This window comes from Macrobrachium nipponense, chromosome 7, assembly GCF_015104395.2.
Source record: "Macrobrachium nipponense isolate FS-2020 chromosome 7, ASM1510439v2, whole genome shotgun sequence".
Taxonomy (NCBI): Eukaryota; Metazoa; Arthropoda; class Malacostraca; order Decapoda; family Palaemonidae; genus Macrobrachium; species Macrobrachium nipponense.
The window spans coordinates 103,366,481-103,379,956 of record NC_061109.1 but is presented as its reverse complement, the minus strand read 5'-3'; the positions used below and the strand labels follow the sequence as shown (position 1 = coordinate 103,379,956).

At 41.9% G+C, this 13,476-nt stretch overlaps 1 protein-coding gene across 2 annotated transcripts in view; it reads right to left on the bottom strand.

Annotated features, from left to right (window-relative positions):
* LOC135217308 (uncharacterized) overlaps positions 1–13,476 on the bottom strand; it is a 39,713-nt gene that overhangs the window by 21,745 nt on the left and 4,492 nt on the right. The window contains exon 2 of one of the 2 annotated variants that reach the window (XM_064253087.1): positions 830–1,630. In XM_064253087.1, the coding sequence (XP_064109157.1) occupies positions 830–1,630 (801 nt within the window). The remainder of the gene's footprint in view (positions 1–829; positions 1,631–13,476) is intronic. The other variant, XM_064253088.1, reaches the window with a different exon arrangement.

Below are 13,476 nucleotides of genomic sequence, written 5' to 3'. Positions count from 1 at the left end.
TATATTCTTAGGTTTAAGTAAGCTGATTGGTTAGATAGGGTTATAATGTCGTCGGGAAATGAACTGTTTGATGCGCATGAAACTAAACAATATGGAAGTGTGAAGTCCCACTAGTGGAAAGCCAAGTCCAATTAATTACCCAACCCCTTGTCCATGCAGAGAAGGTGGCAGGAGTATGCAAAGGAGTATGCAAAGGTGGGGGGAAAAGATTAGTACAATGGGGGAAAAAAAAAAAAAAAAAAAAAAAAATGTAAGAGTTTGGCAGAGCCATTGAGGGAGTAATCCCTTCCAAGGTGACTGGCAAATGTATCCAAGCCCTCTAACCACTACTTAACATCTCCCACTGAGAGGGAGAGCAAACCACTACACCCCCTACATGGGGAGTGGATTACACATACATGTGAATAATTACGCACAGGTGACATGAAGCGCCCAACCAGGCAGCCCCACCCATCGCAATGCCTTTATTCTAATTTTTTCCTCCATACTGAAAAAGTAAACATAAATAACCTAACATCAACAAAGAAAAACTAAAGCTCAATAGACAGCCTTGGGGAGAGCAAAACATGACATCTTTCAACCCAAGTTAACTAACTTATTGCTAAGTTCAATGAACAGTGAAGGATACTTCTACATAAATGGTTATGGTTTGTCTTTCCATAGGAACAACTTTTGTTATATGAAAATTATATATAAAGTATATATAAGTATAACAGTTCAAGTGGCTTTTGAATATAATGTAATAAATATACAGTACTGTACAGTATAATCACAATAAATGCAGACAGAGATAAAATCAAGCATGCTATAGCAGTTATCTCCAACTTACACTAACCAATTGTGGTAAAAGACCTGCAGGACCAGGGAATTTTCTCTTCTGTATAACTGGACCCCCTGGAGATACAGATTTTTTCATAGATGTCTGTCCTGATTTTAAAGGAGTGAAGAACGAACAATTATCCCTAACATTTTTCTCTGATTTTGACCCCTGGGTCTCACCAACCAATGAAGTTACTTTCCTTTTAATGACACCATTAAAATTTTCATCACTTGAATCATCTTGGTGTATTCTTTTTCTGTTTTCTGTACCTGAAGCTGGTTCTAATTCCACATTTCTCGCTAAAGATTGCTTGGCACCACTTTCATTTTTTGTTTTACTAAGCTGCTTCTGCACTTGTAAACTTTGCAAAATTCTCACTCTAAAATCTGCGGATGATGATGGCTCCTCATTATATTTTTCTTTGCATTGCGCTAGATCATCTAGCTGCTGTAAGGAAACTCTAGCAAATTCTGAATCAGGAGGAGTATTCTGAAGAGATTCTACACAAAAATCATTATCCGTGTCACTCCAGTCAAAAAAGTCATCTAATTCCAAGTTACTGTTCAAGCCAACTTTATCAGTTTTTTTATCTTTGACAGCAGATTCATCTCTCTCATTATCCTTTCTTTTATCAATGCTGAAGAGTTTACCACAATTATTTAATCTTTTGTTTGAAGTATCAGAAGATTTGGAAGAAGGAGTTTTATCTACATTAACTAACGTCCTCTGTTGGATGACTTTTGGCACTTCTCTGTTTTTTGAGGATGTTTTCCTTGGACTTGTAGGTTGAAGCGCATCTTTTAAAAATTCCTGATGAAAAAAAAATACAAATATCAGACAATATACAATATTTCACAAAACACATCACCAGTATTTATCAGAATTAACTTACAACTAATCTGTCAGTTAATGCACAATTAAAATTTGGGAAACAATACACCATTAATTCTTAAAACTATTTTTACATCTAACTGTGGGAAAGCATAATACAAGAGACCCTTCCTGATGTACACCCCAACAATCATGAGAAACTATTACTAAGGCAAATTAAAAATGTTTCATAAATCATTTGCTATGTTGCACAATCTAGACAACTAATTGTAAAATTTACACAGTATTTTCCCTAGGTATACAAACAATTCCTTGCATGTAGGAGTATTCCTCAGCACAAGCTGGAATCATAATTAACTAGAGTAAGGGGGAGAGTACAGGAACGAGATGAAGAGAAACTGTTCCCCCCTACTCAATGACAATGCCACTAATGATGGAAAAAGAAACTAAAAAATTACTGGACATAACTTCTTTACTCGTAAGTATTTACATAGTGTTCAATAAAATACAGTGTAAATACTTGCAAGTAAACAAGTTATACACGATAATTTTGTGGGTTTCTTTTTCCATCTTCAGAAGAAAACTGAAAGTTTTTGTTTGGTTCAGCAGTGCCTCTAATGCTGCGTTGTTGCGCATCAGAGCTACTAAATGACCCATCATACATTCTTGGAATGGTCGCAGGGCTATCAATGTCTTTTGTATTTCTGAAAATCTGATGTGCAGATGAAGTTTGCCCTCTGCTAACCCTACCTACAGCAGACATCCCAATGGCACGTGTCATCATTATCACAAACCCTTGGAGAAAATGCTTGCTCTAAAGTTTTGTGTGCCTACTTGAGGGAAGACTACTTAGCTAAAGGAGAACAAACACATGAGGAATATTCCCAAGCAAAGAAACTGACAAATGCTTTTTGCCAAACTCTTCCAGCAAAGGGGAGACAAGCTTCATGAGAAGAATCAGGGCTGCAGCACATATTTCTGCAGAACAAACAAAAGAGGCAGGGATCCATCCTCTCCTGGAGCAGCCACACATCTACTACATCTTTCACACCTCTTGATAATTTTTTCATATCAACAGAAAAATCAAGAAACATATACCAAACATACAAAAGTACGCAGGAGGAAAAACTTTTTTCAATCAAGCCAAGCAGTAGAGTGCAGTACACATGTCTGCTGTCCACCAAATCCTTTATATCTCTGTTGATAATTATGATATTGTTAGAATACAATAAAGTTTTGTACATACTTACCCGGCAGATATATACTTAGCTTATGTCTCTGACATCCGACAGAAATTCGAATTTCGCGGCACACGCTGCAGGTAGGTCAGGTGATCTACCCCCCTGCCGCTGGGTGGCAGGAATAGGAACCATTCCCATTCTAGAACCAGATTTTCTCTTCCACCTGTCTCCTGAGGGGAGGCTGGGTGGGCCATTCGTCGTATATATCTGCCGGGTAAGTATGTACAAAACTTTATTGTATTCTAACAATATCATTTTTGTACATGCAACTTCCCCGGCAGATATATACTTAGCTGATTGACACCCTTGGTGGTGGGTAAGAGACAACTATTTACTGAATAGACAGGTAAACAACATACGTTGTAGGTAATAAAAAAAAAATAAAACCTTGGTTCCTACTTGTTCAGGCGGAAGATTCCATGGCTAATGCCTAGGAATCTGCTTCGCCTCAAGAGCCTCAGCGAGGATGTGACCTATGGCTAAGAGTTCTTGTGGGTCTGTCGATGGGGTCTTATCCATTTACTCGACAGAGCCTCTTACATGACAATATGCCTATGCCTAGTGGCATAATTAAGGAGCACAACACCGATCCCGATCACCTGATCCTAACACAAGGGTTAGTGCTTAAGTTGAAAAGAGTTATCCCCAAACTCCTTTCAAACAACCCAAAGAAAAAACACGACGTTAAATAAAATTTAACTCACTAGTTAAGGATCAGTATCGGCTCCCTATCCCAGCAATGTATCCGCAGACACGTATCAACCAAGAGAGAAGGATCTCTCGTAGGTTATCTTGACATCCTTCGGATATGGGGAGTCAACACAGAGTTGCATCTCCCGTATGTGACAGCTAATATGTCCTTATGACATATTGTTAAGGAAAGAACAAGAATTCAGAAAAGCTCACACTTCATGCGCTTTTAATTCTCAGCTGTTTGAAGGAATCATCAATGCACTTGTCAAGTGCTTAGGAGATCACATTGTCTCAAAGAAGGCCAGGGCATTCTTTGATATAGATCTCTTCTGGGTGAAGCCTGGAGCCTGGCTAGCGCTTCGTGCCTGGCAGGCGCCTAGCGCCTGTCTAGCGCCTCGCGCCTGGCTGGAGCCTTGCGCCTGAATGGCGCCTAGAGCCTGGCTGGAGCCTCACGCCTGGATGGCGCCTTGCGCCTGGCTGGCGCCTGATTGGCTCCTCCCTCCTGGCTAGCGCCTCCTTGCGTCTGGCTGGCGCCTCCTTGCGTCTGGCTGGCGCCTTGCGCCTGGAGCTTGGCAGAAGACTTCATGATTACTGTCTATGAGTCTGCATGCCTCAAGAGTTTCAGCGAGGTAGGGACCTATGACTGACAAACCCTTCTGGATCATGTCAATGGGGGCTAGCCCGCTTACACGACAGAGCCTTCTCGGATCGTGCCAATGGGGGCTGACCCACTTACATGGCAGAGCCTTACCTGTATCATATCAATGGGACTAGCCCTCTTACATGACAGAGCTTTAGGTTTCTCTTTACTGGAAGGAGCCTTGCGCCTGGATGGATCCTCAATCCTGACTGGAGCCTAGCCTTGAAGGAGCCTGGCACCTGGATGGCGCCTGGCTGGCTTCTAGAGCCTGGCTGGCGCCTCGCGCCTGGCTTGGCTCCTCCACACTTGCTGGAGCTACGAGCTTGGAAGAGTCTCTAGGCTGTCTGGGATGGTCCACATCGGACACTCTTATATCTGTCCGATTTGTTCGCCTCTGGCGCATTTGCGCCAGGTTGGAGGCCCGCTCCTTCTCAGTATCCGACCATGACAGAGTTCCTTGGAACTGTCCGCCTCTGGCGTTTTTCGCCTGTATTGGCATTTGGTGCCTGGCTGGCGCTACATTGTCCGAGAGTCCTGAACAACCACATAGTCTATCAGGAGACTGGAGAAGGGTGGAAGAAATTCTTCCCCTTTGATCTTTTGGCCCCTGGCAAGGGGAGGTGATTGTAGTCAGCTACATCCAGTAGACGACAGGATATCTAACAATACGAGAGAGGATCCTTCGTGAATACTTCCTTTGCTAACGAGATCCCTTCTTACATGTTGATGAGGTTCCTCGTTGCAGAATCTTCCCTATCCTTGCCCGAAGGAAGGGAAGGAGTCTGGAAGTCGAAGGAGACTCCGAGCTGAAATTGGGCGGAACCCTGATTTCTAGCTCTTATTGTATCCTTCTGAATACCTTCTGGGAAGCATTTCGAGCCCTCATCGCACCCCGAAGACTCTGTAGGCAAACGTTTAAACCATCTCTTCTTCTGTAGATGAAAAAGTAAGTACCCTGCCTGGGCAACGAAACTTCTATCTGAAAGCGTTGCGTCAGGAATAGAGGGTTTTAGTTCTTTTGCCAGACATACTATGCTGGCAAGAACCCATTGCCGAGTCTCCATTGAATCTGATGCGAGATTCCAATGCACAAAAAATTCACTTGTCTTCTTGGTCGTTTAGGGCTAAGAGAAACAAAGAATTCCTTCATAAACTTTCTCAAAGAAGTTTGATGAGGAGCAGTTCCATTTTGTCGGAACACGGAATCTGTGGCCACAAAAAGATCCTATTCGAAGTACATGATATCCTACTCTTTGTCGTATTGCGGTATCGTATAAGATCCCGAAGATCTTAATCTTCTGTTATCTCTAATTCCCCTTGTAGAGACAGAGTATAGCCTTTTACTGCGTTCTTTGATAGCAGATATATACCTAGGTGATTCTTCCCTCTGAAAGTGAAGAAAGAACCTCGCTATGTGGTTCACAGAGGTATCGGAAGAGGACAGTTTCCTCATTCCATCTAGCACGATCTGCAGCAATTCTATGTCTTAGCCATGACTATTGTCATTTACCTTGAAAAATCCTCTCATTCATGTCCACTTCTGGTCAGTCTGCACGCGGAAAGACTCAGAGTGGAGAGGTTTTTCAGGTCTATTTATAATAGATTATGATAGAATATCCAAATACTCTTGGAAAAGCCTTACGAAACATGCTGTGAGAAGAACTTGACTTCTGTGAATCCAACCTCTCTAAGGCCAAAATGAGGCATTCATCCTCTCTTCCTTTGACGCCCATTTATCTTAATATCTGTTAAGAATTTATAACTAGGGGAAAAAAGACTAAAGTTTATTCCCCTTCTTTAAATTAAAGATGTCGTATATTGCTACCTCTCTTGGTTCGAGGAAAAGGAAGCAGTCTATAGGAAGCCTGTTCGTCTTCTACCTTGCGAAGAGATCTATGAAGAAGACTTTCCGCAGGTTCTCAAAACTCTTTTCAATAAATGTTAGACATACGTTAACAGTTATTATCTTCGATCGAGAAGGTTCTCACGGACATGCAAAATCTTGCATCGAACCTTTAAGGATCGTTACGTTCCGTGTCTGTTCCCAAATAGGTTCTCTTTTGTTAACGCGAACAGGGGCGAAAAAAGAGATTCTCGATGCTCTTTGCGATATGAGAGAGTCGTGGAATTGGCCTAACAGTGATTAAAATAAATCCTTTCATCATTCCTTGTAGCGACCCCTTTCCGATTAAATGGGTAACGAAATCAGGAACGAATCTTGCCGTTACCGAGCCTCCGAGAGGCTACTGGTTTGTTTGTTTGTTTGTTTGTATGGTGTTTTTACGTGACTTCCGAATCACGTCGAGAGTGAACTTCTATCACCAGAAATCCACATTTCTCACTCCTCAATGGAATGGCCAAGAATCGAACCCGCGACCACTGAGGTGAGAAGCAAACACCAAACCAACCACTACTGGACTCTTAGGTTAATAACTCGCTAAAACGAGAAAATATCTTGGATGGTGCTTCTGGCGCATTGCGCCAGGCTGGCGCTTCCTTCTAGTTCTTTTAAGGTTATGTGCCAGAACATCTGTGCCCTTATGGTACCCGACATCCTTCACGTGTTAATTCCGTTCTTAGTAGGAAAAAACTTTATATACGTAGTATAGTCCATTCAGGGAAACAACTTCTGCCACTAAGAGAATGTTTCCCATCCGACTCACCCATCTTCTCTTGAGCAATATCCGATTCTAAAAAGGTTGTGTGCGTTTCTCGAAAGGATGAGAGAATTATATTATATCGTGCTCTGCCGTATTAGAATCCTTTATAATACTGTCACATTGTGGTAAACAGCATTAATCTAGGAAACCTTTGTAAGGATACTAGGAATTCTGTAGTTAACCTCGGTATGTGCATAAGACTTGACCATACCGTAGTCTTAAAGTGAATTCTCTTCTACTACATTCATCTTCTCACTAAGCATGTACTCTAATAAGCCATGCTTTCGTAAGCATGAGAGCATCATATAATATAGAGTTCCGCTGCGTTAGAATCCTTTAATAATGTTACCTACGGTAAACAGCATTGAAATGTTGTAATATCTTTCTTATTGAAAGCTTCTTAGCAAAAGGCAGACAATATTTTATTTATGTTTGCTTAACTATCCCCTCAATCCGAGGCTAAAACCGCGATTGTAGGGGAGAGACACGGTTAGTTATTCCATCCCGCAGGAGAGAGACATGTATCCAACCACTCATGACCGACACCTACATGTTACTGCGTTGGTCTCTAAGGCGCGATAGCAGTCTCCGTTAGCCGTCTGGCCTTACTCTTCCAGAGTTGCCAGCTACTCCATTAAATAAAGGAATCTTATAAAATTATAATCGAACTTCAGGAAGTTCTTATTCATGCATATTTAAGCGAAACAAGACTTCGATAAATCTAGAAGCTAAGTAGGTGTTGTCTTAACAATCCCTTTAAGCGTAGTCCTTCCTAGGAAATTCCTGGAAGGATACTGGTAATTGAGTTGCTCTGCAAAGAAGTAACTACGGTATGTGTGATTTGCCGTATCGTATTCTCATACAGCAGATACTCTACTACCTTCTTTCCCTGCCGAGGCAGATAGAGAAAGGAAAAATTTTTACTGTCTTCGTTCTTTTCGTTAATAGAATGATAGAAATGAAGTTTTTATTGTAAAACTAATATTGTAATACCTACCTGAACACCTGAACAAGCCCTGGTCACTTACCAGCCCGAACCATCATTTATTAAAATTTTACCAAATCTATGGTTAAAATAAACGATCAGTGTTGCCAATCTGGCAAACACCCTCGTTACCTAGTTACCAGCCCACCGCTGATAGCCCTGCCTCACGGGCCGGTCACACCTGCCCTCTCACGTCAATCATAACTCAATAACTCTGTATGAGAGGGGAGGAGGGTGGGAATCATTCAGGTGTTCAGGTAGGTATTACAATATTAGTTTTACAATAAAAACTTCATATTGCAATACACCCCCTGAACACCTGAACAAGCCCGATTAACAACATTAATTTGGAGGTGGGGAATCAAATCTACTCGGCCCTCCACTGTACCATTGTCAGTCAATATAACTGAGTATGCGGGTCAGTCTCAAGTTCATTTGTCACTCGTCGAAACTAATCTCCCATGTGTGGCCTTCTAGGCCTCCCATATGTGGAGGGAAAAACTCCCTGCACCTCTACCCTAAGGTCAAAACTCATTGAGTGCGGGAGGGATACAAACCTGTTTCCTCTCAGCTGGCTATGTGCCTCACCTGAGTAGAGGAAAAACTGAAGACCTCCCATGTGGCTCTCGGCCTCTCATGTATGGAGGGAATCTGAAGACCTCCCATGTGGCTCTCGGCCTCTCATGTATGGAGGGAATCTGAAGACCTCCCATGTGGCTCTCGGCCTCTCATGTATGGAGGGAAACTGAAGACCTCCCATGTGGCCTTAGGCCTCTCATGTATGGAGGAGACAACCATGTCCATCGGTGCGTCTGCGACGGTGTCGACGATCATAGTGATGTCCTCTCTTGTAGTGTTGTACCTGCCTGTCTGTACTCTGCCTGGTTGGCACTTGGAAGAATACCCTCAGATAGACCCAGACATGTTCTTTCCTATCTGTCCTAATACTTAAAAATCCTTTCGTGATATATCATATCATGAATACCTTATACATATTCCTAATATTTGCTCCCTACTCTAATACTAACTCAGACAGCAAGATTGTTGGGTTTAAAAATAGAATTTAGGCCAAAGGCCGAGTATTGGGACTTATGAGGTCAGTCAGCGCTGAAGGGAAATTGACAAAGTTTGAAAAGGTGTGACAGGAAGAAAAACCTCTGTTGCACAATGAGTCCAGTGTTAGGAGAGCGTGGAAAATAGGATGAGAGAATATGAAATCAGAAAAGTAAGAGAGAGAGAGAGAGAGAGAGAGAGAGAGAAATACAATCGTCTAAGATAAAGAGAGAATATAAAATCAGGGAAGTAAATTGCACCCTCTTCTAAGTTAAAAGGGTATCTTAACGATAATATACTCGTATAACTCCGTACAGCTATGAACAACCGAACGAGAACTTGTTGTTAATGCGATCGACTCCTATAACAACATCACTTTAATGTATCGAACAGCGTATGACAGTAATCGAATCCGATAGCAACATCCGTTATTGTATTCATCCGCGTGCGACGGTAATTACTGTATTCATGTTATAAATGCAGCTGAAGCTAATAAGGCAAAATTACGTGCATCAGCAACCTGGACAGAAGTCCCGAGCTTTTGTATGAATTCAAACGCAGCCGTGGTAAAAGAAACTAATAGCATGAAAGAGCTCATTACTTTTTTTTTTTTTTTTTTTCAGACAAAGGATTAATAAAGTATATAAAGTGTAAGGTTCGTAATACCTATGAAAACGAGTGAAAAACGAACGGAATCCTAAATTTAACGCCATCTAACCCGATGGAAAAACTAGCTTCCAATGAGACTTATCAGTCAACTTTTGGACTTAAATTACATCGTAAGACGACCAGTATGACTTCGTTCCATAAGTTAAGTATCCCGATATTCATTAATATGCTAACTAGGGACAAAAACATTAGCCGAGACCAAGTGATATGGTTGAATCTGGAGCCAAGGAAAAAAACAAAAACAAAAACAGACTAGCCGGCATCCTTGTCTGTCTAAGCCACACCTCCTTACAATAGTGCTGTTGACGACAAGCTAGTGTAATTGTAATTTAATTGAAAAGTAATAAAATAATATTTAAAGATAATTAAAATTAACTTTCTTTATTAGGCCTAATATTAATTTCAGTTGTCATTGTAATTTGATAATACGACTGGTAATAATTTGTAACTGTAAATTGACAAAAGCGCAATGTAATTACTGACGGCAATAGTCGATTAAACGTATGAAGACGTCATACATACGAATTCCTTATATCTGCCATCTGATTATATGCCCCAAGATAGATACCTCATTGACTATGTTAAATGTCAACATAGTCGAACACACGTCTCCTTCAAGACGTTTGTACAAACTTGGCAAAAGGGAGAGTGTTGTTACGTTAGTCATTTTAGGCAATCAGGAGAGAATGAGATGGATACGGCGACGCAAACCCGTATTCGTCATCCGCTGATTCCAGCGTGATTGACTGCCGAGTTAAGTGTTTATACTACGCTAATATGATGATACATATAATACAATTATAATGCTTTAGTCGGACAGAATCCGATCTTCATTCTGTTCGATTACATTCATAGTAATTATTCTCCGATCGGATTCTCGTTCGTTTTCAATTACACCTGTACTGAATTATCAGAAGTCAGAATGCCTTGAGCCTACAGCGTTATCCAATATAAAAATAACTATCGATATATTGTACTGCGAATACTTTAGGCTAGGCTACTGAATATGCATACGATATATCATCGTGAACACTAGGCTAACTGTAGTTAATTTTATTCGATTTCTCTCCATACTGAATATCGTAAGACAATATGCATTGAACGGAGAATTAGTTGATATTAACAATTATCGTATCGTATAAGTAGAGGAAAGTAACCTTAAAGACGAAGGAGCATATCTGAAAGACCAACCATGGCCTAAAAGCTTCTGATGCAAGGAACTCGAAAGCAGGAAAAAGCCTAAAGATGCTCTAAGGACACTGTACCTCTATAAACTACTACTTTTAATTGAAAACAGACCCGAAGAAGCCTGCACTTCTCTTTCTAAACTAAACATTATGTAGCCTATTATCCCTAATCGTCTATATCTGACCTAAGTTTTTATCATCCTGAGAACTTACACATCGAGGGAAGGGGAATCTGCTGCCAACACTGCCTGCTCCGCGCCAGGGGGGATGGCGGATCCTGCCCTGTGGGCTTGCGGATCCCCATAACCCCCAGCACCGGTTAGGGCTGGTTCTGGAACAGGCAGGGGAGCTGGAAAAGAACGATTAGTAATTTCAGTATCCCTATTGCTCGATCTATCCTCACTTAATCTTGACATAAAATCGGTAACAGAGATGTCATACTCGATGTCTCTTAAAGAGCACTGTCTCTAAGTCTTTATCTTGATCTACGTTAGTCTCTTCCTGCCTACACTTCTTAATACAAGACCTATTCCTACGTTTGAGATACCCTAACATTTGTTCCAAAGACCACTCCTGACATTCCAAACATCTGGTCTTTACATCATATTGAACAGGCCTACAATTTACGCATAAGGAATGACTATCGTGTCATAGGGTACTCATCCTTTTCTTGCATTGTTGGCAAAGACGATACGTTGTTGAACTTCCGCTCGTCGTGGCCGAGAATGCAGTAGCCGTTGTAGTAGCTTGTGTTGTTTCTTCCTTTGCAGAATCAATGTCTGATGACAAGGTATTAAGAGCAATCCAACAGTAATCCAAAGGGATGCGTAATTCGTCACCAAAATTAATCAAATCAAAGGTGCAAATGAAGGCCGGGCAAGACCAAAAAGGAGTTCGCTGTGGATACATCTGTACTCCACCGCGAACGATAAGTGATTGACGTGAGAGGGCAGGTGTGACTGGCCCGTGAGGCAGGGCTATCAGCGGTGGGCTGGTAACTAGGTAACGAGGGTGTTTGCCAGATTGGCAACACTGATCGTTTATTTTAACCATAGATTTGGTAAAATTTTAATAAATGATGGTTCGGGCTGGTAAGTGACCAGGGCTTGTTCAGGTGTTCAGGGGGTGTATTGCAATAGAGTATATATATCTCCTTAAGGAAGGAAGTTAATCCAGGAACTCTTTAAATCTTCGTGATTTCCTCATAAATCGCGGAAGAGACAGAATTCCTGTTCATCTGTAGGGTTTACGGAAGGAAGTAGATATTTCCTATCCGCCATCATACCCAAACGTCGATGAGATTCTTATAAGAAAAACTCCCAAAGCTCTTGCCTCTTCATAACGAGGGAAGAGCATGAATGAAGGAGAGAGTCCGCATTGAGAGGAATTGCCAAACACAGGAGTCTTCTGAATAATGAAAAAATGGCTTCTCTTAGTATCAGAATCCTTCTGACAAACGCGACGGCCACCTGTGCGACATCTTGCACTTTTGCCAGGGGAAAGTTGCTCAAGTTAAAAACTCAAAGAGGAGCCTCGCGACTGACCTCTCTCTCATAAGAAGATTTGGAATATTCTGGCGCCTGGCTCCTTGCGCCTAGCGCCTGGAATGTTCCGCACGCTAGAAAGGAGACTCGCTCCTGGAACGTTCGCTTGCGTGGAAGGTCCCGTGCGCCCTGATAGTTCCGAGCGCCTACTAGACCCCTTTTAGAAAGAGCCTCTTGCCCGGAAACGTTCAATGGAAGGATCGTTCTGATTGCCACTGTACTATAAGGCTCCTTGCTCTAGCCGTCTGTTTTTCTGGCGCAATTTGCGCCAGGCTGGCGCTTCGTCTCTTTGAAGGCGCCTTGCGCCAAGAAAAATTTTCTAGAACGCGGCTCGCGTTTGGTTGTAGGAACGCGGCTCGCGCTAGTCTGTTTTCTGGAATGCGGCTCGCTGCTGGCTGTTGGAACGTGGCTCACTCTAGCTTGCTGGAACGCGGCTTCCTAAGTTCCTGGCTGGCTCTTGCTCAGTGTTCTCTTAGTTTTCAGAGAACACGCTAGATCATCAAAACATATACATTCTTCGTCTTTTCGGATGTAAGATGAAGAGACGCACTTTTTTTAAGGATGCCTTTTCAATGGCTATCCTTGGCAGTCTGGACGCTCTACAGAACCTGCCGAGGGGACGCCTGACCGGTGGGGATTCTCTGAAACCTCCTTACGGCTTTCGACATTCCTTCTCCCCTGGGCTTGGGAGCTTGAAAGAGGTCTAGGCCTGGGAGCGAGACAGAGCCGATCAGACGCACCCTCCACTGCAATGGGGAACACTAGTAATCACTTCTTACCTTTCAATAGCTTGCATTTTGAGCCACAATCCTTGTCTTCAAATTGCAATTATGAATTTGAAGTTTCTGCGAAGTAAGAAGGTGATGAGGATACAACACTACTAGTACTGTTAATACTCTAATTGCTCGTTAGTACGAGTTTCCAAAAAACTTTTAAAAGAAACGTATCTAGTTACATGCTTTACTGACTCCCTAAAGTAGGAAGTCAGTATATTTCCTCAATCAATTCTAACACTTATTACACGTATTAATGAATAAATATTAATATTTCCCTTTCTTGCAAACTATGTGAGTGTCTACCGAAAATTTCGGTAGTTACACGTCATATATTCTTCGAAATTTTCGAAGCCAAATTCATTAAAAAGTTAATAAAA